This window comes from Numenius arquata, chromosome 11, assembly GCF_964106895.1.
Source record: "Numenius arquata chromosome 11, bNumArq3.hap1.1, whole genome shotgun sequence".
Lineage (NCBI taxonomy): Eukaryota > Metazoa > Chordata > Aves > Charadriiformes > Scolopacidae > Numenius > Numenius arquata.
Genome location: NC_133586.1, coordinates 19,358,589 through 19,386,447, shown reverse-complemented (window position 1 = coordinate 19,386,447; position 27,859 = coordinate 19,358,589). Strand labels below are relative to the sequence as shown.

At 39.2% G+C, this 27,859-nt stretch overlaps 1 protein-coding gene across 1 annotated transcript; it reads left to right on the top strand.

Moving 5' to 3' along the window:
* The first annotated feature begins 70 nt into the window (after nucleotides 1–70).
* CA12 (carbonic anhydrase 12) lies at nucleotides 71–26,066 on the top strand. The gene is made up of 10 exons (XM_074156180.1): nucleotides 71–308; nucleotides 3,498–3,518; nucleotides 10,152–10,331; nucleotides 12,828–12,970; nucleotides 13,852–13,947; nucleotides 15,631–15,694; nucleotides 16,119–16,276; nucleotides 17,344–17,470; nucleotides 22,858–22,942; nucleotides 23,948–26,066. Exons 1-10 carry the CDS (start codon nucleotides 119–121, stop codon nucleotides 24,030–24,032), a joined length of 1,149 nt encoding a protein of 382 aa, XP_074012281.1. The 5' UTR covers nucleotides 71–118; the 3' UTR covers nucleotides 24,033–26,066.
* Nucleotides 26,067–27,859: the final 1,793 nt, after the last annotated feature.

Below are 27,859 nucleotides of genomic sequence, written 5' to 3'. Positions count from 1 at the left end.
GGTCTGATTACATCATTTGTTTTGGGTTGAGTCTCAGGAGGTTTATAAAAAGCAGTCCTAAAAGGAAGGAGAGAGACAAGGGGAGAGAAGGGCAATAACTCATTAGAAGAAGCTCCGTATGTGTGCTTTCTGCTATTTGGCACACATCTACAAGAAAGTTTCTTCAGAGTGCAGAGAAACCTGTGAACTGTCGGAATATTATAAGTCTTTCCTTGAGATGTCAGTCAAGAGCTTCAGTACAGCCACAGTCACTACTGTGCTTATTTTCTTCCTAAAGATACAACTCTCAGTGCAAGCGCCGTTGAATGGTAAAGTCTTTCAGTTTTCTATTTTATTGTCACTTGTAACCTAGGGCAGCTAATGCATGAAGAAAACTGGCATCTTTTAATTATTCCTATTTCAATAGCATGCTCAAAGTTGTATGTTGCTGCAGTCTACAGCTGTTTGGAGTTAGTATCCTTCTTTCGATTTCTCAGAATAAGTATTCTGATGTATGCAGGAAAAAGAAATTTGTTCTTTGATTTAGTTTGCGTTACAGACTTCTTGCATGCTCAGTATGCCTTGCTTTGTGATCTTTTTGTTTCTCACAGAATGAAGAAGAGACTGGCCCTTCTCAGTTAGTGGAAGAATCACACCTTTCCCTCTGCCTGTTTATTTTTAAAGTAGAGAAAAAGAATGCAATCCCTGTGAAGCACCCCGTATACTAGACCTCATTCTCTTTAAACAGGGCCAGTTTCAGGAGGTCAGCACTCCTCACTCTCTTTTTAGGAGTTAATGTTCATCTATTCAAGCTGATTATAATCAATTTTCATCCATTCAAGCTAATTATAATCCACCTAGTGCGATTATATGATGTGAAGGAGAATCATTGTAAAGGGTTGTGTGAGAGGACTTACTCAGCACGTATATTCATGGGACAAAAATCCTGAAGGCTGAAGTGTAATCCCGAGCAGTCAGATTCAGACAGAACTCTGCCAAGACAAGCATTTTAGTGGGTTTTTTGCATGAGCTACATAAGGAAGTCAAACTTTCAAGGTCACCTTCTTATTTTGGGGATACATCCTCTGAAAAGTGGCTATATTCTCTAGCAGAGTCTCCCACCTGAAGGCTCCTAGAGCTTGGTGATTCCCAAAATAACAGAATAAAGCTTGGTACTTTCCAGGTGCTTTCTCTGACAACACAGAAGGTGTGGAAGTGAAAGGATGTGTCAAAACCTTATGTCTTACAATACATCCTGAAGAGAATGCTGGAGAATTCCTATCTTAGAATTAGACAGCTAGTACCACGAAATGGCAAGAGCTACAGCATCTGCCTGTCTCTGACATCTTCCCAAGTCAGAGACACAACTAACATAGATTCTCACAACTAAAGGCATTCCCACTTTGCCAGCTCCCAAGTGACATTGGAAACATATTCATTCCCTGGATATCAATCAGTGAAACACAGATACTCTGGCTCTAGGAACCTCCTCTGCCATGCACGGGCATGTAACTGTGTTACTCATCAGCACTCACCCCAGCATGAGCAGAGAGGCAGGAGAGTGCTCACAATACGGAGCTGTTGATAGTTCCCTTCTTGATGTGAATCAGACACTCTATTGACTCTCCTCCTATTTTGGGAGACTGTGTGACAGTCTGCCTCATCCTCATTTCGCTATCAAGCAAAATAAAGGTAATATCAACCTTGCCCATAGCAGCAAATCACTTTTGCAGCTCTACATGCTCATTCAGACAAAATCAAGAAGATTCTCATGATCTAAGTTAGATGAAACAAGCAGTAAATGTGCCTCGGCCCTACCTGTACTGGTTGCTATTACTGTGCGCATCAGTGAAGTCATAATAGTAGTGAATTGCAGATCATCAAAATGCTCACAGGCTAAGGGAAATTTCACTTGGCAAAAGACTTTAAGCTTTCATTTATTTTTGTTTCAGTTGGCATAAACACCCAAAGTACTGAAAATCTTGGCTGTTTTAATGTTGTTCTTCTAGGTTATAAAAATCCTAGTTTTGACACTTCGTACAAATTTTAATGGGCAGTAAGAGCATGAGCAGAGAGTAGCTATTGTAGCTAAGCCAGTATTTCTTCAAATCCTGCTCAGAGGAGGATGTGATGATTTCTAAAAACCTGTTGACAGTCAGTTACTATCTTTGTGCAAGTTTTACCTACAGAATGTGCTGACCAGAGGACACAAGCACCTCCAAAACAACTGAGTAAGAGATAATCCCCTGCAGAGAGAAGGGGAGAGGAGAATGAGGTTTCTCTTCTTCAGTGCATGAATTCTTCTACACGAGAAGCCTGGGCACTTCAGCCAGGATGATTACACAGACCTTGTTTTGAAAATTCCAGTATAAAAGAACAAGATACACTGGTCCCAACAAACTGGAAGCGGAGAGCTGAGTGTTGCCAGCACATATCAGTACAAAAGGGATAAGCGCAGCTGTTTTGCACATCCCTACAAATTAATCCCAAATATTTCATATGACATTCTTTGGAGAAGAGCTGTATCTGTGACCACACTTCAGAGCATAAGAAATGTAGCCAAGAATCATGTACTGGGCAGACATGTGCATGTAAGGATAAATATTTGCCTGCATGCAGGCACGCACACACAGACACACTGTTTGCAAGACTCGTAAGGCAGGACTGTTTTCTAAGCAGAAATAAAATTATATTTGCGGAGAGTAAAGATCTGCATTAGCCTGATAACCAAAACTGTTCAGGTCTGTCAGAACAAGCACCTGTAATTACAAGGCAAGCTGAATGACTGTGTAGATTTCAGGACCAAAAAAAAAAAAATTTAAAAACAGCATGTAATAAGTCAAGACACTTCCAAAGACGTGCAGAAACACTGCAGACAAGTTCAGTTCCTTAAGCAATGGATGAATATTAATCATTTTAACAATTTAACATTCGCTTAATTCCCCAGGATTCTCGGAGTTATATGGGTTCATGTATCATACTCCCTTTTTCCAAAGTCCATTTATTCCTATCTGTTGGCAAATCCAGAGCCACTGTACAGAAATGACTGTCCATCACTTCTCAGTGTAGCAACTGGCAATTCACTAATGTTTTTCAAACTCCTCAACTAGGCATGAGGGGGTTCATTATAGCTACATCTCATTTATACTCCTTAGTTTCCTAACCAGAAAAAAGTCAGGGATGTACCTATAAACAGAGTCTGTGGCTATTAAAAAAAAAAACAACAAACCAAAACAAAAACCCCTCCCAAAAACATGACAAAAGTTTCGCTTCAGGATTTAAGTGACCACAAGAAAGTCAAGCCCTATAGGCAGGACCACAGGGATAATTATAATTATAATCTGGATGAGAAGGGTTCATAATCTTTAGAAGCGTCTGTTTTGCTCAACATCTGGGGCTAGAAAGACAGATAAAAGTATTGCAAAATTCAGTACATGGGTTTAAGTGGCAATTTGTTTCTTTACAGAGTAACATCAATTTCAAATATTCACAGCAATATTTTCTTTGTCTTTGAACAGGGTCAAAATGGTCTTATATTGGTAAGTACTAACTGATTTGTATGTACTAAGTTGTGACTTTGTTCTATATTTTAAGGACAACATGCCAAATGTATCTTGGTGAGAATCTACTGGGTTCACTATCTTTACCCAAGTTTGGATCTGGCTCATTGTCTTGAAGTGTCATTCATCCATCAGGTTTCATATCTGGCTGAGTAAGAGTCAGTTATTCGGTTCTAAATTGCTTGCAGGATGACAGGAACTTCAGCAGACTAAGACTGGCCCCACAACTGCAGAGGTTCCCCACAGCCCTCTGTTTCCTCACCCGTCACAGACCAGCAGCACATTTCAGCCTAGTTCTGCAAAGAGCGTATCTCTCCCTATCCACATGGGTCTTCATTTTTAAGTAGAGTCAGAGTTCAGCAAGTCACCTGTATCAAGCTACTGGTGACCCAGCTCCCTGAAAACCCCAGCACTGACAAGACAGAATAAATTATATTCAGGAAAGCAGTGTTATTGTGTTATTTTGTACACTAGTCCTTTAAGTCAGCTACTAACCCAGAAGGATCTGATGGCTGCTCAGGAAAAATTATTTAGAATTTTTTTTTTCAGTTGATCAAATCCTCTGGCCAGTTTTTTCCTCGTTCAGAGTAGTGTTTTATATGCCACATGCCCACAGAGGTAGGTAGAACTGAGAATCTCGGCAAAAAATGCTTGCTCTTAAGTCTTTGGTGCTGCTCCAAGACAACACAAAGAACCTCTGAGACTGAACTTGCTGCTAACAACTACTCCCTTTGGCTGTGCTCCAGTTTACCTGGCTCGCTTCACGTAAGCAAAACTGTCAGCTGCATGTCTATAGATATTAATCTAACTGCCAGTACGCATACATATACTTACTTGTACATGTATACTTCACATTCTCATTAGGAAAAAACCCACTTGACAGAGTTTGAATAACAAAAGCCTGGGTTTCCCACCTTGACAGCAGCCACCAGATGAACCTAACCCTGCTGGATAGTAAGGAAAGCAAGATTTCTACCATCAAAGTAGAAGTTTTGCCCTCCTTTCCAGGGTAATGCTTGTTTCTCCCGTTCTGGGAATTCCAGAACCAGTGTTTATTTCAGAGTATGTCATTCTCAGTGCCCAACTTCATCAATTCCTGTTAAGCACTTCCATACTGCAGTCTGATTTCTAACATGTACTGGGGGATAGAGGGAAGGTTCACAAAACAGATTCTTATTTTTTTCCTTCAACTACCAATTTTCAAATATATTTAGAAAAACACATAATAGCAAATTCAAAAAATTAAAGTGACAACTGAACTTGTACAGAATAGTTCTTTTCATATACCTGGAAAAGAGCAGAGGTAAAACATTGGTCTGCACAGAGAAAAATTGCAATTAGAGAGCCTGCAGTCAGCCAGAAAAGAGCCGCTCTATACTCTCCTACTGAACCTGGTTCCTTACAGCAGCCTACACCTTCCAGCATTTACCTTTATCCCTGCAACACTTTGCAATGCCTCCCACTAAAATTAAGTCAAGAGAAAAGGAAAGGAAGTCAAGCCATTAAAATTGCAGTGCAGACTGATGTCAAGGTGAGGGCCAAGGTACAAGATTGAGGGTGGAGGAGAAATCCGGGTGCTGATTGTCACCGACAGTTCTATTTGTTCAGTATGACAATATGTAAAACTGAATGTTGACACAGCATTAGCAGCTCAGGGCACGGTGGCAAAGCAAGATGACACTGCACATGATCATTATCTTTTCAGTGCAAGCTTTCCAAAGAAATGAATGTTTGGCTTGGTTATAATGGAAACTACTGCATTAGATACAATAAATATAAAGGCTAAACCTCTGCTCTATTTGCCTCTTCCTTAGTCAAACTGCAGCGACGCTATTTGTTCTTCCTGATTTCACTACTCTTGTATGTAGCCCAAGAAAAAGTGCCTGGAAGAAACAGCACAGGCCAGAGAGCTGGGGCACAAGCCCTCAGCCCCCTCTGACCCAGGCTTGCTCTGTGTCCTCTGATGGGACTCTTCACCTCCTGTAAAATGGACAAAGCACGTGAGCTGTATAATGAGAACAGTGATTTCAGTTAAAGAACTAAAAGAATTGTTCCGATGCCTCATAGCTCAGGACAGCACACGCATGCAGCTTTTGGCAATGTTGCTGTATGGCTGGAAGGTGCAGACCAGAAGTGCTCTGCCCCAGAAGGGAACTGGAGAGCTGGGCTTCAATTCTTTGGATTCTGGCTTTCTGCTTCTGTAATGTAAGAGGGCTGGAAAGAAATCAAAGAACGAGAATCACTCCTTGAGAGTGGACAAGCAGCTACAATGGAGAAAACTAGCTTTGCAGCCAAGTTTAAAGTAATAGTGCCAACAAAATTATTAACATGCTTTAGCATGTGAGGAGACACGAGCTGTTGTTAACAGACATCAGGCTAATTGAACTTGCAAACTCTTTAGTTTTACTGTTGCCAAATACTCTACTTCAACTCAGTGAGGTGCTGAGAACCTGTGCTAAGACCCTTCCACCTCCCCTTAGGAAATGCCAGCTTTAGTGAACACACTAGAACATGCCCAAAATTTCTCATACAGCACTTGAATGGAATAGCAGAGACAGCTACAGCCCTTGGCAATTCCTCTCTCTCACAAGCTTCCCTCTGGACACATATGTGGAAGACATACACATATTGGACATATGCACACAGAATAGTATAACTAAGCTCTGCCTGTGCTCTGAGCAAAATGGAAACCATGCGGTCACGTTACTGTGGCAGGGAGCCTGGACTTTCAGCCTTCACTACTAACTCAGCCCTGGGCTAACGGCAGCTACACAGCTTCCAGCTGGCTGAAAACAGGGCAGAGCGCTCTGCCCTGGCTGCAAAAATACCACAGGCATTCCCTGCGTTACTGACGTAATGCATCTTACTACATTAGTTTACTTCAGATCAAGAGAACTTGGACACCCTGTGAGAAGCTTGAGCACTGTGAATATTAATTTGTCATCAGAGCAAAAGTCTGTTGGTACACGCTGGTGTCTCATAGGCCTGTTTTCTTCTAAGTCAGGCAATGTACACATCCTGGGAGTAGACACCACTGTTGTTCCTAAAGGAACACCCATCCTGCATCAGCCAGCAGCGCTAGGGCTGTGGTGCTGGCTGAAGGCTCAGGCATGGAAAGCTAAAGGCTGTCAAAGGAGATGATACAATCAACACATGCAGCCACGGTGCTGAGGGTATTTTGCTCACCTCACTGTGCAGCTGGGCAGCAAGACTATCCAAAGAATTAATACTACTTTATTTACAGACATCTTTTATAAAATAGACATGAGGGCAGAGCCAGGCTCAGGTTTATTTACAGCATGGTAGGGGAACGTGGTCCTGGAAACTCATGTGAAAGAAGGCAGCCCCCAGGCTGGATTTGAGCAACCCGAGTCTGCACTCCCTATGGCAGGAGTGTTCATGGCTGCATTGGGAGCGGTGGTAGCAGGACGGGTCTTACTTCCACCTGTACCAACTGCTCCGTACCTTAATTTGCTCACTCCAACAGCTGAATATTAGTGTTGGGTGGGTAGGACAGGCCCATGGCACAATTATTGCTCTGCTGACACAGTCCTGATGGGATCGTCATAGCAGTAAACATCACCTGAGATGCCTGGGTCTTTCCCTTTGTCACAAATGTTGTCACAGAAGAGGGAAATTAATAACTAGGATATTTTTGCAATACTTCTTATGCTAATACCTTTTGAGACTTGTATGCAGGCCAATCTTGAACACATCCACATGCTATTCTTTATTCAATAGTGATCAGACAGAACCTTTGTAAACACAGCGTGATCTCCACTGAATTTATCTGAATGTGCTGGCACAGAAAAAGGAAAATCTGGTTCACAATCAATCATTCATTTTCAACAGAGGTAGCTGAGAAATGCCTTCCAGCTGTGTGGTTTATCTACCACGGAAATCTCAATTTCACATATGCAAACCCAAGCTGCAGTGAGCTCAGCTCTTTGAGACAGGCGTTTTGAGGCACTGAAATTAGGAAGCCTACATGGCAGGATTTCTAGAAAAACTGGTTTTGTATCAAAAAGGGGTTTTGTTTGGCTTGGTTGGGTTTTTTTTTAATTAAGCAGGAGTGAGAAACAAGCAAAAATAGCTGTAGCTCAGAGGCCTGTGAGTGGAGTTGCAGATTTACATCAAGGAAAGGATAACTGCTAGTAAAGATCAAGGTACATAAAGACTGCAATAACTACAGCTTTTTATAGAAAAGACAAAAATTTCCCTCTGAACTCCTGACGTTGGTGTGGAAGTTCCCATACTCTCTTGCCAACTCTTAAGGGCATTCAATTCATCCAAACAAAGTACCGGAAAAGTGAGTAGTACTTCATGACATGGTTTCCACTGGCTGGGACTAGACTTCTATTTTATACATCAATTAAAAATTATCTATTTAATTATCAAGTTTCCAAACCTATGATATGTAATATATTAAAGTCTTCTTGCAAACTCACTATCTTATCAGCACACAGAAAACCCAAACCTTTTAAAATTACTGAAGTCTTCTTACAATAAAGGCTTCTCCCCAGTTTTTCTGGCACTGCTGTAGCCTTAGCTCCCTGGAAAGTGTTAAATTTCAGTGTCGTCTTGCACAGCAAGTTTCAGTCTCAAGAAACTATCATTTCCTGGTATATCTTGATATATATTTTCCTGGGAAATATTCTTGAGTATGTATATCCCAGGGTATGGAATTTATGCTCTCCTGGATGGAACTGTTTTTTGCCAAATACATGTAGAGGATAGTGTAACAATCTTCTATTATGTCAGCATAACATTTATTAGCTTTTAACAAGAATTTCAATAACTTTAAGATAGTACTGTGAAGATCTAAGAGAAGAGCAATTAATGCGCTTGGCAGCAAACTGGAGTCAAAGATGTAAGTTACAGCAGCATCAAGGCCTATTTATACTGAAAAGCACTGATTGAGTCTGAGTATCCACACTGCAAACAATGTCATGTGCTAACCTACATCTTGAATAATCTTCAAGAGCTTTAACAAGGAAGTAAGTCTGTCTTTGAGCACCAGAACGGAACTTGCCAATTCTGTCACATGTACTATGTTTAAGTCAGATTCACCTCCACTATTCATATCCTTGGAAACTTTCACATCAAAACGTGAGCCTCTAATAATGTTCTCCTGACTGTTGATTTTCCTTCAGAAAACATCTGAACTTGCTTTGCACTGATGACCCAATCTAACATTAGATTCTGACATTCACAATTCATGGAAGATGTTAACATACTGGGGAGACTTCAAAGAAGCCACAGGAATATTATAGGTTTGGAAAAGCAGCCTTCTAACCAAAGACTCAAGGAACTCAATCTATTTAGTTTCAAAGAAGTGAGAAACTATGTACTCTATATTATAAGTACTTCAATGAGGAACAGAAGTACACAAACAGGAGGCTCTTCAATTTCTAAGCAAAGGATTAAAAGCAATCACTATGTAAACAAAGTCAAAGCTAGACAAACTCACAGTGTTTGACAATTACTTGACAAGCTGCCAAAGAAAGTAATTATCCATTGGGCACTAATTAAGTATCTTTTACCTGGAATGCTTAAAGGAAGAGTAGATGTTCTTTCCCTTCTGAAACATATGGCCTCCTTGAAGTAGAAATTAATTCAGGGAGGTCCAATGGCCTGCCTTATACAGATCAGGTTGGGTGATCCTAAAAGACCTTCCTGCCTTAGAAAGAATTACGATGAATCTTCAGAGTCAAGAAGAAACACAAGTTGCAAGTATCTCTTTTGGTATTTAAATCTAAATGGTCTCAGCTTACAGCTTGTGAACAGCTGCTAGCTATTAATGTGTAATTAAATCAAAGGCACAATTAAAAATCTCTTGATATTATCTATTCTTTGTAGATCCTGCCTAAGGCAAAAGACTGTGACGAAGAAAAGTTTCACCAGAGTTTGAGCAAGTTATGGCAGGTCAAATTATCATAACACCTTCCATTTTTGCAAGTTAGCTTTTCACTGTGGGTTATGCAATATTGCTAGATAGAGCCAGACAGTTTGTACGATAAGGAAAAGTCTGTAAGGGTCTGGCTTTCTGTGTTCAGAGAAGTATGGAAACTTTTCTCTGCCAACATGAAGTCACTTCTTTCAGCAATTCTCTTCAGAAGGCTGGAATAGTTGCGTTACTGTGCATATGCCTGTTACTTCTATAGGGAAAAGTAATTCATGCCAGTAAATAATCCAAATACTGTCACAGATCCAAACTCTACTTGTCATGCTTGTGGGCTCTGCAGAGAGACAATACCATAATGAGTGGGTGAGGGGCCCTGTGGCTGGCTGTGGTACTGCTGCCCACAGGCCTCACCTCCTGGGCTGCCAACCCTGCAGTTCCCCAAGAACGTTAACATCATCAGCACCTGAGATTGACAAAAAACAGAGGGGCGCTAAAGTGTCTCTATGTGAGATTTCTGCTGGCATTTGGCCCTTTGCTATCTAATGGCACACTGGAAAGATGAAATTAAGTTTAAAAAAAAAGCCTTAAAAATTCAGAAAAGATATCTTTTTTTTTTCAAATTTTGGGTGAAGGGTAAAACAGGGGAGTTTTTATATTAATTGCATCATTAAAGCTTGACAAATATGTCTCTCTGTTAATTTACACAGGTCCCGATGGAGAGAAGGCCTGGCCAAAGAAATACCCATTTTGTGGAGGAGTCTTCCAATCACCAATAGATTTCCACAAAGATATTCTCCAGTATGATTCTAATCTCTTGCCTTTAGAATTCATAGGCTATAACGTGCCCTCCACTGACCAGTTCACATTGATCAATAATGGTCATTCAGGTAAGGGAGCTCAATGACAGCAAGGGATTGCAAAGGAAAGAGTTGCTGGAGCTCATGATTTTTTATTTAATGGGTGAACTATTTCGATTATCAGATGAAATTAAGCCATTATGATGAAGCCTTCACATCAGCATACCTACATCTAGGGAAGAGGCTAGGGAAACTTGGGAATGTACTAAGTGCAAATGGATTCGCAGTAAGCCAGATTGCCTGGGGTTTTTAAATGAACTCTAGGCATGTCAAAATTAATTCCTGAGCTTTTCTTATTACTTTGGTTGGATTACTCTGAAACAGAAACAGACTCGGTGATTCTGTTAAAAAGACATAAACTGATAAAATATGTGTCTCTGGCATTGCAGTCTAATCAAAGCAATTCAGCTGAATTACATGAGGGAGGGAGGAAAGAAAAAAAAAGCTAGGAGCACCATTCTATTCTTATGGCTTGAGACAGAAACCTGTTAGTGTAAGATAAGACAGGTAGATAAAAAGACACAAAAATAATTAGAAATAGCATACAAACATGCTCTCCACTGTAGTACTGAATCAAAGTGTCAGTACATTAGGTAAAAGCAGAGAAGCTGCAGTCTCATAAAGGTCTACTATATTGACACAGTATACTATCCCAGTAAGCTAGTCCCACCATTTTTTGTTCCTTCCTGAAACATTTGAAGACATAGAAATAAGAACAGTTATAATGCCCTCCTTCTTTGTATCCTACTCTACTGCATAAGCAGCAAAAGAACCTGTATTATAAAATGGTCTCTGGCATGCTTGTTAAAAGACGCCCAACATGCAAACACCTTTTTTTCCTCACTCTTTCAGTGGGGTAAACCTGCTCTGTAGAACATCATAAACCCATTCTTCAGTAAGGGCATGGTTCCTGGTTTTTCTTTTGATCAATTTCTCCATCAAAACCAGGTTGCTTTAGACTAGGAATGGCTGGAACACCCTTCCCTTGTGAATCTTCTTTTCCTAAGAGCCTTTTTTGGTCCTGAGTGAAAGATTGTGCTGTCACAGGTGAATGTATTAGGCTGATGTAAGTGACAGGCAATAGGCAGAGAAGAAAACATTGTCATTGTGGACTTTAACAGTGCCAGAGAGTAGGTGGAGACAAAAGAACAACACTGAGAGCCTGTCCCCCACATAATAGTCACACAGGTAAAAGCAAATTACTTGTAGAGCCTACGTAATTAACATTGTCAGATCTTGACCCTAAAACAAGAAGTTCAGCTGCTTCCTAATGAAAGCCAAGACAAAATATACAGCCCCTCTCAGTAAAAACAGGAATTCACTTCTAAGGTCAGAGCCCTCCTAGAAAGCAGGGGACATGCGACCCACTCGAGAAACCTCACTCAGATATAAATCTTAACTGCTCTGAGTAATGAAAAATTAGCCTCTGTTAGAGTGATCATTACACCATCTGCTGCTATCTTCTCTTATGGCTAGAGAGGAAATAAGCAGGATGCTTAGTATTTCAGTACAAGTCATTCCTACGTATAATTAATGTGCTTCACCAGCCAGCTAATCCAGATGCAATTACCTACTTCAGCTAGAATGAAAACAGCAGAGCTCAAAAAAAACTTTTTTAGCACTAGCATAAAAATACATAGGTTTGCAGCTATTCCTTCATTAAGGTTTTGAGCCTTGTTTCCATTGCAAAACATGTCCGGGACATGCCAGAAACAAACTGTATTCATACTGGAAAATAATAAAGATAAATTTCAAAGAAATGGATCTGTTCTTTACATAAACTGTTGCTATATGAAGTGCCAAACTTCTCCAGTGAACAACTCGGATTCTGCTGCGTTGAGAATTACTACTAAAATTTCTACACAAAAAAAACCCAACGCAGGCTATCTTCCACACTGGAGAGCATTAGTGAGCAGAAGGGAGGGTAATGCGTCCAAAGGCCTCCCTCCAGCATGTCAAGAGAGGAAATGCTAGTTCTTAAGGCCTGCGATTATCTTGCTGCTTGTCATCAATGCTCTGGGTTTCGGAGGGAGAAGGAAGTTTATTTGGTTTTGCCATGTGCTCCTAAAAGAAGATTAAGAGGCAGAGGAGTTCAATATAACAAGAGTTTAAAAATACCATGAGAAATATTAATTTATTAAGCCATTTTCAACCATTTTAAGGGTACTGAAAGAAGGCGCACGAACCTAAGTTTTGCTTTGGCACATCAATAACTCTCTTCAATAAGACTGAGATAATTTTGCATTCAGGGGCAAAAAAGATTTCCATTAGCAACAATTCTCACATTCAGGTCCTTTAGTTTAAAAAAATAGAAAAAGGGTACATTCTAAATTCTCCTGAATTCCCTATGAAGGGTGAAAGTCAACTAAAGTGTTTATCTCCTACCACAGACCGAGATGGATTTGAGTTAAGAATCTGCTTTGTTCATGCTCGATACATAATATACTTAGACACAGTATTTTTATTTGCCCTGTGCTTGAAAGCTGTGGTATCATTTAATCCCATCTGGCTTTGGTCTGCTTACAGTGAAAATGTATCTGTCACCTACTATGTACATCAGAAACCTCCCGTTTGAATACACGGCATCTCAACTTCACCTGCACTGGGGAAACAGAAACAAGTCAGAAGGCTCAGAGCACACAGTCAGTGGGAAGCATTTTGCAGCAGAGGTAAGACAAGCTCAGATCAGGGAAAGAAACAAAGAAGGTTGGGCAGGTCCCACAGATCTCCAAAGTGGGATCTTTATCTTGGGTATATGACTCTAAAAGGCTGCAAGGTTGTAATCCAAGCATATACGATCTGGATATATACTAAAAAAAAATGCACTGTGCACTGCATAAAGGATGGACTCTGATGTACTGTCATGAATATGCCACAAGTCAGAGAGTTAGAATTTAGGTGGCACTGGGTAATTGCAAGCAAATTGCTAGATATTTGACACCTTGGTTCTTCTCTGTAAATCAGGTATACCTTTTAGCTGTACGACATTGCTTCTCTGTCTGCCTTTACTTGCCTCCTTCTATCCAGTGAAGAACTATTTGTTATCTTTTCTAATCCTATATTATGGATTTGGGAATAGATTTTGAAAAGCAGTAACAATTGGATATTTACCCCTAAATGATTACAAGATAAATCCGTCAGAATAATTTCCTTGCATAACAGCACTTCAGGAATCTGTTTCTTCTCTAGTTACATTTAACACTGATTTTGCATTCTAAGCGTCGGAGAGCCCCAAGAGTGCTAAAGTGCTAGTTTTTCATAAAAATTTACTACTCCTACAGTCAAGATGCCTTGAAGCTTAAGTGATCGATTCTCTCCCCTACCCCACCCCCATTATGTAGAGGGGGGTTAATTCTGCTACAGTGGGGCTGGGAGTCCCAGGACCTTTTGCTTTTCTCTGAAAAGATCTTACCACTAGACCCAGAAATCACTGAAGGATCCCATTGTATTGTCCTAGCCTGAGGTTGCCGCACTGCTCCTTTTTAGCTGTGAAGCAGAAATGTCAGCATGCCCCAGACGTTACCGTAACGTAGTATCTCCTTCTTTGTAGCTGCATATTGTACATTATAACTCTGAGAAATACCCAGATATAACAGCAGCAATGGACAAATCGGATGGACTGGCGGTTTTGGCTATTCTTCTTGAGGTAGGATGGTGGACCCTTTTTTTTTCGTTTAGAATATGCTTTCAATCACTAAGTCATCGGAGACATTTAACATACAAAATTACCTAGATTAGTGAGCGATGGTGTGGCTGAATAAAGGTTCTTCCTTTTCTCTTTCACGAAAAAGGGCCAGATTCCAGCAGCACATACATCAACAGGAACAAATTTTAAGAAAGGAGGAATTCTGACTATTTCCTTGTGTTTTTCAGTAAATTCACTTCAGCTATGTAAAATCCATTTTTGCATTCATTTACAAACTAAATATTAGTGGAGTTTATCAAAGAGCAGACAACAGTGAATTTCAAGCCCACTTACTCAGAACTGCCTATTGTGGCATGAAGCAGTTTTAACACAGCAGAGAGGCAGAGGCAGACACAGCCCTGGCTTTGGCCACCATATGTAATTAGGATTTGACCACAGTCTTCAGGTTGCAAACTTCCCAGATTCTTTGAATCACAGATTACAGTAAACAAGTACATTCAGTGCCTTTTTAAGATGACAGAAGGACAGCTTTCCAATTTTCCCCTCTAAAGCCCCACATACAAGCAATTAAAGATAATGACAATCTGAAAGAAAAATTTTTAGAAGCTTGTATGTATATAATTCTCCTTTTTCTTGAGGATTAAACTCTTCAATAAAATACCCATAAAGATGATTTTTAAATGTGAGGATTTTCTGCAGCATAAAAAAAAAACCCTGAAAACACTCAGGTTTTCACGTTTCAAAAAAGTTAAAATGTTCTAGTTAGCAGACAAAGGTCTAATTCTCATTAATATTATCCAAGCTCGTTTCCTAGCAGCTCTAAGACTTTGACAATAATTTTGTGTTAAATTTCAGTTCATTTGGAAGTTGCAGCTGTGAAAAGTGTCAGAGTATTGTACATTATGCTAGGGAATAATACTGGGATTCTGGTTATTTCTAAGCAATGGTGTTTAAAAATCTAATAGAGAACAATGAAGATTAGGTCTTGGAAAAAGTTTCAGACAGCTGGTGGCTATCACAGTTGATCTAAGGCTACCAGTTTACTATGTTGTCTGGTTGTCAGAGGAGTTGCTAAGCACCAACTCTAAAGAATTCATAAAAAAGGCATTGATTATTAGACTGAAAAGCTGCTGGTAGCAGTTGAAAAACATGGTCTTGTTTAATCGTTGAGTTATAGCCCTTGCCAGCTGCCCTGCAGTACCCAATAGTGTCATTCTTTATCTTCCTGGACTGTGAGGAGCAGCAGCCTGAAAAATGTTTGTGGGTGGAAAAATGTGGCTTTGAGCAGAAACTAGTGGATGATGTGAGAAGCCTGTCAGTTGAGAACTTATGCCTGCAATGTTCCCAGAAGAAATGGTTTCTCTTCATTTGCACAGCGTGCTCAACAGGCAAGGGCAATAGGGCCTTTCAAGTGCACACAAGAGATCTGCACTCCAGCTGTTAAGACAGCATTATGGCAAAGCAGCTCTAATGGCTCTGGAGCAAGTAAGAGCATTATTGGGGTTCTGAGGATAGTCTTAACGTTTTGAGTAAAAAGAATACTTACACCATTCTATTATAGGAATATTTGGACAGTGGAGACGCCTTATGACAGAGGCTGTCATATACTGCTGTGTGCAGAAGCAAAGACTCATATTCAGATGCTGGTGATTTGCACAGCTGTTAATAATCTCCTCATTACAGATTGGACCCTTCAACCCATTCTATGAAAAGATCTTCAGGCACTTCCGGAATGTGAAATACAAGGGTGAGTGGCCGTAAGCCTGCAATGGGATTGAGAATGGCTAAGAGTCACCATGAGGGGGATTGAACTGCTTGAAGAAATGGTCCAGAAAACCCAGGCAAACCTGTCACAAACTGTGAAAGACTTACAAATGCAGTGCCCTTCTGTGAAGTGCATATGGCTGGCATGCACCAAATGTTTCTGACTGGGCCTTATTTCTTGCAAATGATGTTTTTTGGTTAATATGGCCACAGTTTATCTTACAGAATTCTGATTTAGTATGTAAAACAAGATTCCTTACTAAACTGACATAATATCTATTAAAATGTATTTTTTTTTCCTAGTGATATGACTAAATGCATCCTATTTAATGGAAAGCAAATTCACTTCACCGGTACACTACCGGTGTAGTAATGATGCAGCATTTAACACGAATCCCCTATTTTAGATCAGATGGTCCAAGTCCCTGGTTTCAATGTTCGAGAACTGCTTCCTGACAGACTGGATGAGTATTATCGCTATGAAGGATCCCTGACAACTCCTCCTTGCTACCCTAGCGTTCTCTGGACAGTTTTCCGACACCCCGTTAAAATTTCACAAGAGCAGGCAAGTTTAAATACAGCATGTGTTTTCTGATCGGTGTCTGATATTAAGAACAGTAAACACATATTCTCATTTCCTGGATTTCTCTTATGTTCCTGTACAATTGAAAGATGATCGTTGCTAAAATCCTTTAAGTGGGAAGAATATCAAAGAACTGACATAAATCAATATCCTATTCCGTTTGTGGTTAGCACATTTTCAGTTGATCAGAATAAATAAAGGAAGACAACTGCATAGCAATTGGTATAGTATCAGCTTGAAAAGTCACAATCAGTTAAGATTAATTTCTATTTTCACTATGTACTTACTCCCTGCTTTTAGTCTTTCCATGAGTCACTTCAAGATAATTTTTGTTCAGGATTCATGTCTGAACCCTGTTCACTATACTTTGATCCTGTGGTAGGTTGGATAGAGGTTACATTTCTGAAAAGCACGTGATGTGTTATTTGTCAATCTTGAATCCCCTGGCTTTTCTCTAATTTATGTTTTTTGTGCTCACCTAATTAACTTTTTTTGTTCTTATGTGGCCACTTACATAGCCTATAAACTCCCAATCACTATCTTCTGATTCACCTAATTATAAACACAGGAGAAAAACATTATTATCAAAATCTCTGCTTAAATTACTGCATGCTCCTTGTTATGAAAGTCCATTCTTAACTTTGTCCACTTTGCCAGATCACGTTTTTACCAAAGTAGAGGGTTCTTTCATAAAATAGCTTTTAGTACTGCTTAGGAGAGTCGTGCCAGGGAGAACATGCCGCAAAGGGCCACCATCTTTCCTCCCATCCAGTTTTCCTGGCAGATGGATCCTTACTAAGCAAGATTAATTTTAATTAATTAATTGTTTAATTTAATTAAACAAAATCCAGGTATGGGTTTGGAGACGTCACACTGTCTACACGTTATTCTGTATTTGGCTCACAGCAATGTAAGACTTAAGTATTACTTAATTACTTAACTCTTCCCTTTGACTATCCCTTTGATTTCAAACACACACTCTCAGTGATCCTACACTGGGGTTGCTTTTTCTGTATTCTGGGAGCTGAACAGGCTGCTTCCCTTTATAGTTACTGGCACTGGAAACAGCCATGTACTGCACAGAGAGTGATGACCCAGAACCACTGGAAATGGTCGACAACTTCCGAAATGTTCAGGAATTTCACGAAAGGCTGGTTTTTATCTCCTTCCGTGAAGGTAAGCTGTATGAATCCTTCCATGCAAAGAAACAGTGCACGGTGATCTGTGTAAAATTGAAAGTCCTGTTGTACTTTACCACTACAAAAATACAAAAATCTCACTTTCCCACAGTTCACTTGGTTTCGTTTCCTTCTCTTACTGCATTGTTGCACGGGCAACTGTACGAGAATAAGGTACTCATGAAGAGTATATAAGAAGGTTATTTTTCACAATGAGTATCAGGCAAGCCCTGCAACCCTTCTGATCAAAGGCAAGGAGATAAGAGAAGGAAGACATGCTTGGCCTTGTCATGCTTAGCAGAAATATTTGCTGTCACTCCAAACACTAGACAGTTTTCTGCAGCTGAGCTGTTTCAGTCAGCTTAAGTGCTTGAGCTGGCCTGGTCTCACCAGTGACATTTGCTGATTCTCAGCAATATCAGGATTGGTTTTATGCTGACCACACATTTAAAGAGAATCACAACTTTGCCTTTTAGGGAGACTGTTTTGGGGAAATTACATAAAATGCGAAGAGGTCCTTGAGGAATTCAAACTTGACAAATAGAAATAATTCATAACACTGGATTGTACGATCCAGTGTTACAAAGGAAAAAATTAGCAATCTTATGAGGAAGAACTGATTTGAAAGCTTAATTACGCAGTGTTACACAATGACAATGCATAGGTTGGGGGGGAGGAGGGAGGTTGCACAAAAACCTGCATATGTGGTGAGAAGCTTAGCTGTGCCCCACAGTAAGGCATTCGAGTATAATGTTTATGCTAAATATATTGTTCCAATTTCTGTGTTGTCTTGCAAAAAAATACTTTCAAGCAGTTGTAAAGCTGGCACATACACTGAAGGCAGAATCTAGGCAAGCCACTATACTATTTGAAATAGAGAGTAAAAGATTTTTGAAAGAAAAAGCAGACTTCACAAAAAGAGACTGGTCAAGCAGTAAACTTTTAAAACAATAAAACATGTTAGCACATGATTTCAAATTTGCCTGCTAGTCTCTTTACTGTGCAGATGAAAGAATGGAAAACAGGGGTTATCTGTATTGGGAAATTTCACAATAGCCACTGCAGGGAACTGCAGGCAAACTGCAGTAGCTGTTCTTGCCATTCCCCTCTGCAGACAGTCCCTTTCAGAGTATGTCTTTTCTAATATAAAGCTATAAAGAAGAAAAATGAAAACCAGACATCAGCCAAAACAAATCCCAGACAAAACATTTCTCTGAAATCAGAGATGATTTAGAATTGTCATCAAAAGTTGTCTGGTCTCTGTCAGATTAGCTGCATCAAAACTCCCAACTGGAGCAGCGTGGAGCATCAGCAGCATTTGGCCCTTATTTGAAGGAAATCTCCATTTTTGAGATAAAACCCAGAGACAATTTCAGAAGTCATTATGTGTCTGGGGACCATTTCAGTTCTCATGGAAACATTTTTAAATCTTTCTAAGGCTTCCCATAAGAGGAACATAATTCTACCATGAAGTTTCTTTTGAGTGCCTTCTCTGGAATTATTGCACATAACTTAGTAATTATTCAAATAAGTATGTTGATGCCATTGTCCGTGCTTCTTAAGCACATTTCTTTCATTGAGTTCTAATGTTTTAGACCTTCATTTCTCTCTATTTTTACTGAAGTAAAAAATTTTTAACTGTTCTGAGCTGACTGACTATATGGCTTGAACCACAAGCCACAACTTCCTACTCTCCAGCTCTCCTTCAAATCTCTACGTTTCATAATCTCCAGAGCTCCAGTGACAAATGCTACATCTCCCCTAATTTTGAGGTGCAGAGAAACAGCATAATATATCCTTTTGTTTAACATACGATTAAGGAGATGAAGATGTTATATCCAGTGAGTAAAGTCATCACTATATAACTTTGTGCTTTTTACTGAGCATCTTGAAAGGTGCTCAGGTTCTCAAGGGCTCTCCTGTCTCTTCACAGCTTCCAGTTTGTAAATAAAGGCCTAGAAAAGTGACTTCCCCAAAAAATAGCTAAGTAGTTTTCATCAATCCTCATTCTGGAAGCTTGGAATGCAGTCATTCCAGATACCTCAAAAAAAGGTTCCCAAGCCTGTTGAGACTACAGTGCAAAGGACTGTAAGCATTCACACTAGTTATTTCCAGTGAGCAGCTGAAGCATTTTTCTGCTTTCATTGTCATTTCTCCATTTACCTCCTTGCTTATTTGCTGCCAAATGTATCTCATCGTCTTTCCCATTACTAGTAGCAGATAGTGAAATATTTAAGTATAAACAAAATACTGAACACCATCGGCTACCAAAAGTTTGCATGAGTCTACATCAGCTCATGTGTTAACATACAATGCTTGTAGAACCATGCCTCAATTTAATCTCATTTTAAAATGAGAATTACACAAGTAGTTCTCGTCGCTAGATTCTGCCCAAAATATATATGAAAATTGCAAGTTTACTAAATCATCAACAGTCTTTAATAGCCCCATGATTAATACAGAAACTGGTACTAGTTGCATAAACAATATTTTGAGTACACTAAAAGAGGCTAAATAGTGAAAAAGGGAAAGAACTAGAGTATGTCAGTCCTTTTTCTGCTTTTGTGGATTGACCAACCAGAAATACCCCTGTCCTCCATGACATTCTTTTATGACCAGAAAGAGGATTAAAACTTTTTTCCCAAACCTCCAATCTTGAACACCGGATACCAACTAGAGAACCAATTGGGTCCAGCATAGCTGTTCTAGTAATCCCCTTCAAATCTCTGCTCGTCAGATTATGTGCAATGATTTTAAACAGCAGAATCAGGATTTGCAATACAGCTGCCAAGTGTCTGAGACTGTAAGGCTTCCTCTGCAGGGTCTTTCTTAAATCCATGTACAAACAATCTGCTATAGTAATGTCACTGCAGAAACACTGAAGTAACAGAAGTTCTGGAGTAAGCAGCTACCTTATGTTTAAGACCAGTTCACCGTGGAATCCTAGAGATCCATCTTTCACTTTTTCTACCCTCTCAATTCGTGCAGATTCAATACCTGGTGGACTTGGCAAGGGTATGTTGCTGATTGCTAACCACATCTACGATTTTCTGAGTCAGACTGGTCAGCCAGAAATGGGAAATGCAGTTTTCCATCTGTTTCTTAAGCTGACCTTTCAGCACCTGACTACCTTCTCTCTGTAAATCACACTCAATACTTAGAAGTAAAAGGTAGAGAGTTGCAAACCATGGTCCCAGTAACTGAAAATCAGATACTATGCTTTTCATCCAGGAATCTCTAAACACTTTACAGAAATAGTGTAAGCATTATTATTTCCATCTATGGGGGAGAATTTGACCCAGATGTGACTTTCTCAAAATTGTTGCTGTGAACTAGTGCCAAACCCAAGAATAACATTTGGCTCTCCCTCTATTAAGCCACATTATTTGGCTCCCACGCAGAGGTGACACCAGCTATAAAAGCATTTTCAATGTATCTTTAAAGTTGGCATGATTTACCAGAGTTGAATTGTATGGGTTATTGCCCATCCTGCTGTTCTCACCCAAGAACTGGTCTCTATGGCTACAAAAGGCATTGCTGAGTGCTACTTTAACAGAAACCCCATTCAGTCTAAGTACATTTAATTACAAAAGCTCATTGACTCCATCAGTGAACCATAGAAAAATGTTCTACCCATTTCAAAAAAGGTATTCATCAATCACCCCTGTAATCTCACTTACAACAGTCACAAAGGCTCCCTCACAGGTGCAGCCCCTCACCTCAAGGTAAAAAAGAAAAGGTACAATTAAAGTGCACCTGGTTGCTGGCTGCAAGTGCCCAGCCCGATGCAGCCAGCTGTGCCACAGGTAGGATCAGAGCAGGTTTATTAAGAAGGGAAGGAGAGGCTATACACAGAATCATGGCTTGGGACAGGCAACCACAAAAATTTGTGAAAGAAATTCTGTTGTGCACACCATAGGCCCCTATAAAGCAGGTTTTCCGATTGATTTTTCTGCCTTTTCAACGACAAGGGCTTCCATCTTCACCTGAGCACAGACGCCACAAGATGGGGCCGTTGAGCTGTGTTTTGTATCAAAAATGCAAACTCTTCCTCATCCACATTTTGATGCCAGTAATTAACACGTAACTTCATGCTCACTGTTAACAAGTACTGCATTTCAAAATGTCTCTAATCCTAAAGCATTATTCAGGAAACTCAAACACGTTTATAATGTATTTTGCCTGTCAGCAATCTATTCCAATAAAATCAGTTTCACATACACACAGCTGAAACTTATACAATGTTCAAACCTTCCACTGCCCACAAGTTAAACGGGAACTGGTGTCTAGTTTTGATTATAGCACCGTGCTGAAGTACTAACTAAATTTTGCAAGAAGGTCTTATCATCAAACAGAAATGCCCCCTACCCTTCCTCTTCAATCTATAAACTATTTTTACAATTATCTATTTGGTGTTATAGTTTTTTGTCCATTTGACACACCTTTACTATAACAAAACTCTCCTTTTTTGAAATACAGTTTTTCTTCAACTCCATGGATTGCAAGTTTCTTCTAATCAGTTGGACTTAAAATTAATAGAGCATCTAATGGGTTAAATGGGATAAGGTTAAACTCCACCTTGTAGACTTCTGTTTTCTCAACAGCTGATTTAATAAGAGAAAATATTTAGATGGAACACATGAAACCTGTCAGTTTCACTCTGAAAGGATTCTGATCTTGCTTAGAAATAAAGTAATTTGATAAAATATAAAAACCAATGTAAATGAATTATGAAAATGCAGTTAAATAAAGAGTGCTCACCTTCAGGATCTTGGGAAGGCCAAAATAAAAAAAAATACTTTCATTGCCAAAAATATATATGAAGGTCATTATCAAATACGGCATTATGATGATAATGCTTAACATCTCAATGCAAACATGAGATCACTCAGTTCTTCATACTAATATCCCGAATTCATTCTTACCTTCCTAGATGCCTTTAAGCAACGTTCTCAACAACAAAGCACGTCACTCTTCAGCTGTCCACATTCAAAGGTGTTCTGCCTTGAAAAAACAAAAGGCATCAAATTTTAACATCCTTAGTTACCTGGGTTTAATTCTTCAGTTTTGCTTATGCTGTCTTATACATTATAGCATTGAAATCCGAAGACTGTCTGATCTGCTGTGCCTGTGCCTGCATGTTGGCTTTGCAACTTCAGTGGGTGTCTAAATTCACAGATTGTGAACTATGGATCCAGTTGTGGGATTAGGGCCTTCCAGTAGACATCTATGCAAAGTTATCCATTCCATAATTGCAAAGTGGTATGAGCAGGCTGTAGGAAAGATGCAGATGCAGAATGCAAATGTTATGACAGATCAGAGACTAACCTTCTCCTCTCAAGTAAAATGAATTCACTGTTTTGTATGCTTTCTCTCTTTTCCTAGGTTTTATTGTTTCTGTTGTGACAGGCTGCATTCTGGGAGTTCTCATCATTCTTGCAGTAGCCTTCTGGCTACTGAAGAGGAAAAGGTAAGATGTCTGGCTGTCACATCACAGGAAAAGAAGTCAAACCAAATTTTTCTTCTCACACAAAGTAGAGCTTTTTTGTCCAAAACCTCATACATTTTTTATAGTCTTTTATAAGATACAATCTCTTCCTACAAGCTTTTAACTGTTTTTATCACTGTAGATGTTATTTCTCCTGTATCACATATTCTAAAGTAATTCTATTTTACTGACAGCAAAATATGTTGATATGGCTAAAAGATCTCTACTTGCTGCAACCTTTGTGCCACAGTGGCCACCATTCTGCCATTGTAGGAATGGTTGGTTTTGGTGAAAAGCAACCATATAAGGTTGTTTTTCCACAAAGTAATAATTACTGCAACAGTGCTCATGTAAACCCCTTAAAAGACACAAGGACAGGAAATAGGGAATTGTATATGAGTACCGGGGAGAACACAAAACCACTTTCCACTCTATATACGGACTGCTCCCATGAGCAGTTAGGAAATGAGAGCCCCTTTCCAGACTGAGGCGGACAAGCAGGCTGCATCAGTAACAGACTCACCCAGTTTTTATGTTTCTCAATTGCCATTTGTTCTTTTTCTTATTCTTTTTGCTAGCACTGCTGCTCTTAATTGCTTCTCGAATTCTTTCATTTTTTCCTAGAATAGTAATTAAAACAAGAGAGGAATGGAGTTTTAGGGAAAAACTCTCCCAAAGATCACATCATTTAAGAGGAAGAAATCTGTACTGACAAGAGATCATTTAGCCAGACTGCCACCAAAGCCAAATTCTTGAAAAAAGACTAAAATTACAAACCTTCCTACAGCCTGACTCCTTTGCAACCAGCATTGACTCTGCCACACAGAATGTCTTCTCCTGAAATATTTCTAACAATAAGCTACTGTGACATTTGCACTGATACAGAGAAAAGTAATCTCATGCATGCATAATGGATCATTTTCAGTAACCAGTGGTGCTTTTCCTTCATTGGAATTACAATTATTCAATACATTTATTTTATTTTAGCTGCAAAAAGGGAGGTGAAGACAACAGAGGCATCATCTACAAGCCAGGCACGTACAAGGAGGACGAAGACATCTCCAAACTTTGATGCCCTGCTCTGTCACAACAGCCCCTTTTCATTCATTGCACTGATTTATTTTGCATTGGTGGAACACATATCTTGTTCTTGGCTAATGATAAGCCTCAAGAGTGTTCTGAAAACATACCAGCCAAAAGTTTTCTGTAGCCCTTGTTCTCTTGTTTTCCAGGGAGATATGATCAGTGAATACTCCTGAGCTAAATTCCTCACCACATTCTTTTCACGTTTGCTGCTTACTGAGTCTGGGTCTTTTAATTGGTTTTACAGTTAATCCTAAACTCCAATTTTATGGTTTGTTCAGCACAGATTTTCCCACAGGTATTCAAATCTGAAGACACTCATTAAGCTACAAGCACTCTCCCCTGCTAAATCAAGGTATTGGGTTTAGCACCATGAATATAAACAAGGTAAAGAGCAATGTGTGTTTGAAGTCAGAATTTGGACTAGGTTGTCCAGCAGACACAGTTTTTAAAATCACAGCAAATGATGCCAGTAGATTCACCAGTGGCTTTTAACAGAAATATTAGAGGAAAAGACAAGTGTAAATGCAATGAGAGCCACATGGATTGTTAATGGGGTTCAAGCCCAGGAACTCAGTGCTGAAAAAATACTACTGCCGGAGGAACAGCTCGCTGTCCAGTTCCTACACAGCCTCACAAATCTGTTATGGAGGCCAGCCTCTGTCTGTCGTTGGAATTAGAGAAGCATCTTGTCTTATTATCCTGCTCTTATTTATAGTGTGTGTATGAATGATGTGGAGATAATGCAGTTGCCGCTACTTTTAAGCAGACTTGCCATTTAATCATGAAATCTTGATTGATTTTACAGTACATATTACAACTGCAAGTATACAGTAGATGGTTTCGCTGATTTAGTTCTCTGAATTTAGTGATTTAATTATCAGAAAGCAATCAAAATTATTTTTTCAAATCTCATAAACTAGATACTTTTGAGTCTTATTATGCGTTTTTGAAAGCGAGAAGCTTAAACCTAACTGTTTCCACTGAAGCCAATGCGAAATATCATTGACTTCAGGAAGAACAGCATTCAGCCAGCCTAGCCCCAGATGGATACATAACTCCTCTTGACTTTGACATCTAAAGTGATGGTTTGAAATGCTTGTACTTCAGTAACTGAACTTTACAACTGAGCAATCTGAACTTTATACTTCGATCCATTTTACATTCAGTAGCACCACCACCACACTTGTGATTTTAAATAAATAAATTCTTATTGTATGTGTTTTCCCCTTTAAAGATGGCAGATACATACTTATGTTTTAGATTCTTACCCTTTCACCTCCAAGAAAATTGTTTGATGTCAAAAGCAAGCTTTTCAGTGAAAGAAGAAATAACTTATTAATACTTATTTGAAAATCAGGAGTGTAATCTTACAACTAAGTACATTGCATTTGCTATAATTTTTATCTCACAAACAAGCATATAAAGATCATCTTGTTGAAATGTTTGAAGTTATTTAAACAGCAGCATTTGTGGGCTATGGGGAACATTACTTACTTATTCTTTGAATACAAGCGTTTAAGGACACCTGTATGGTTTCTGTTATTTCTTCTAGAAGAGTAACGTTTTAATTAGTATTTTAATCTTCAGCTGAGCTGATTCGAAACATCGATCAATTACTCTCTTTTGCACACAACATCCTTGGCATCTGTAAAAAGCAGCATAGAAACCTCAGTCAAGAACCATACGCTTACTGTGAGGAAAAGTCTCACATTACATATTACACATTAGGCCAAAAATACCTACTTCAGAACTACTTCTTAAGCAAAAAAATAAACTGAAGAGGCATTCACACAAACAATATTCCTGCTACTCCCACTTGTAACACTCTCTAATTGCATGGAGTCCTCCTATGAAATCCATGCTGCCTTTGAAAACACAAGCACATGGGAATTTTTGTTTTTTCCTTAATACTGTATTACTAGTTTGCACTGCCAGTGGTCTCTGAGCTGAAAGAATCTAAACCCAGATGTTTTCTGGGCTCTTTAGCCACTATCATTTAATAAACCTATTGAAGTATCACATTTTTTTAATACTTTCCAGAACGTTTCTTTCATCATTCTTACATGCGCAACATTTCAGATGTCTGGAGAAATCAAGCTTGATCAGAAAGACAGATGTAGCGAACACGCTACCATATTAAATTAAATCAATTTACAAAAATTACAATTCACTCCTTTTTAAATGGAACGACCCATTTTTGAGGCTCCGATAGCAGAAATGAAGCCTAAATAACTTAAGCCAGAAAAGAAGTGAAAGAGTTAGATGCCAGAATGGGTGTAAAGGTCTCCTTCCATTTCCTTGTGATATAAGGAAACCCATTTCTTTGTGTTACAATGCATCCGTAACATGACTATATAATCTCAAGTCCAAACTCAAGAGTATTCACTTCCTGTAAGCAAATACGAATATCCTCACAGAGGTGCTTTACCGACTGCCTTACTTCCTGGTTAGGTCAAGAATTTCTCCTCTCAGGAAGAGGTTATCAAAATAGCAGCTACCAGGTTTTCTTTTTTTTCTTCAGAAAGGAAAACTTATCATCTCAGGACATCCTATCATAGTTTATATAATAAAGGTTGAAATCAAATTGGTCCAACTTTGTCCAAACTGGTTGACCAGTCACAGGACTATTCTGCTAAAAGGTGTGTACAGTGGGATCATGATAAATAACTTATTTTAAAATGAACAGTGTACAACATATCTCGCCAACTAAGTGTATTTCAAAATTTGCTCAGGAAGCATTGAATCACAAAAAGTTCTGCATGTATCATATCTAATGTACAAAAACAACCCCCAAAGAATTATTTTTTAATACATACACCTAAAAGTTAATGCCCAACAAAAGCAAATTTTAACTTCTGAAAAATTGTATTAAATATAGAAGCTTAAAAAAAAAAAAAAGGCTTCTTGACTTCAGCTACAACAGTGGAAGAAAATGGAGCTGGTTTGCTATTGCCAAGCTTACTGTGTTCAAGTAAAATTTTAATTTCATTAATTCTGTAGCAAGATCAATACATTAATTCTCATCTAAGTTTAAGACATAGTCCTCAACTTTAAATCTGTTATCCGTAGTTAAACATATACATTTAATATTGAATTATTTGTCTTATTATTGCAGAAAGCTACAGCTGAACTGTTAAGTCCTCAGATGTGGGGTATCCATGAGGAGGTCTGAACTCTGCATTTCAAACAGCTGCCTGACCAAAAAACAAACTAAGAAGTAAACAAACATTTTTTCCCTCCCCTAAATCCAAGAAGGTATCAGTTGCTCTAAATGTGTAGAGAGATTATAGAGGGTATTAGACACTATCTGAGATGCTGATGAGCTAAAAGGAAGTCACCGTCCCTGCCTAACAAGCAGCATTTCAGAGTTTGCAGGGAGCCACCTGCAGTGAGGAAAGTCAAAGTCCCCATGAAGATCAGGGTAATAAAGGACAGTACTACGGTACCTTCACAGTGAGGATGCAGGGAAGTCTGCAAAAATAAAAATAAAGATAGTTCAAGCAAGTAGCGGGAATGTAAGTCCAGAGTCCTTCACATGAGAAGAGATGGTTGGTGTCAAACAAACGGTGAGGTGAAATGAAAAGGTGTCATTTTAAAGAAATTAGAGCTTTTAAAAAATGCAGAGTCCTTTAATACGCAGAGTGTTAGCTGCAGCTGTCTGTCCCAGAGCTTCATCCATTTCAGGGCTCAGGATCAGCAGACCCAGTAACCCCAAACTGAAGGAACACAGCAAACTACAAAGAGACATGGGAAAATTAATTATATCCCGTGGCTGGGTAGCAGGACACCCAGAACTGGACAACTGCTGGGTGG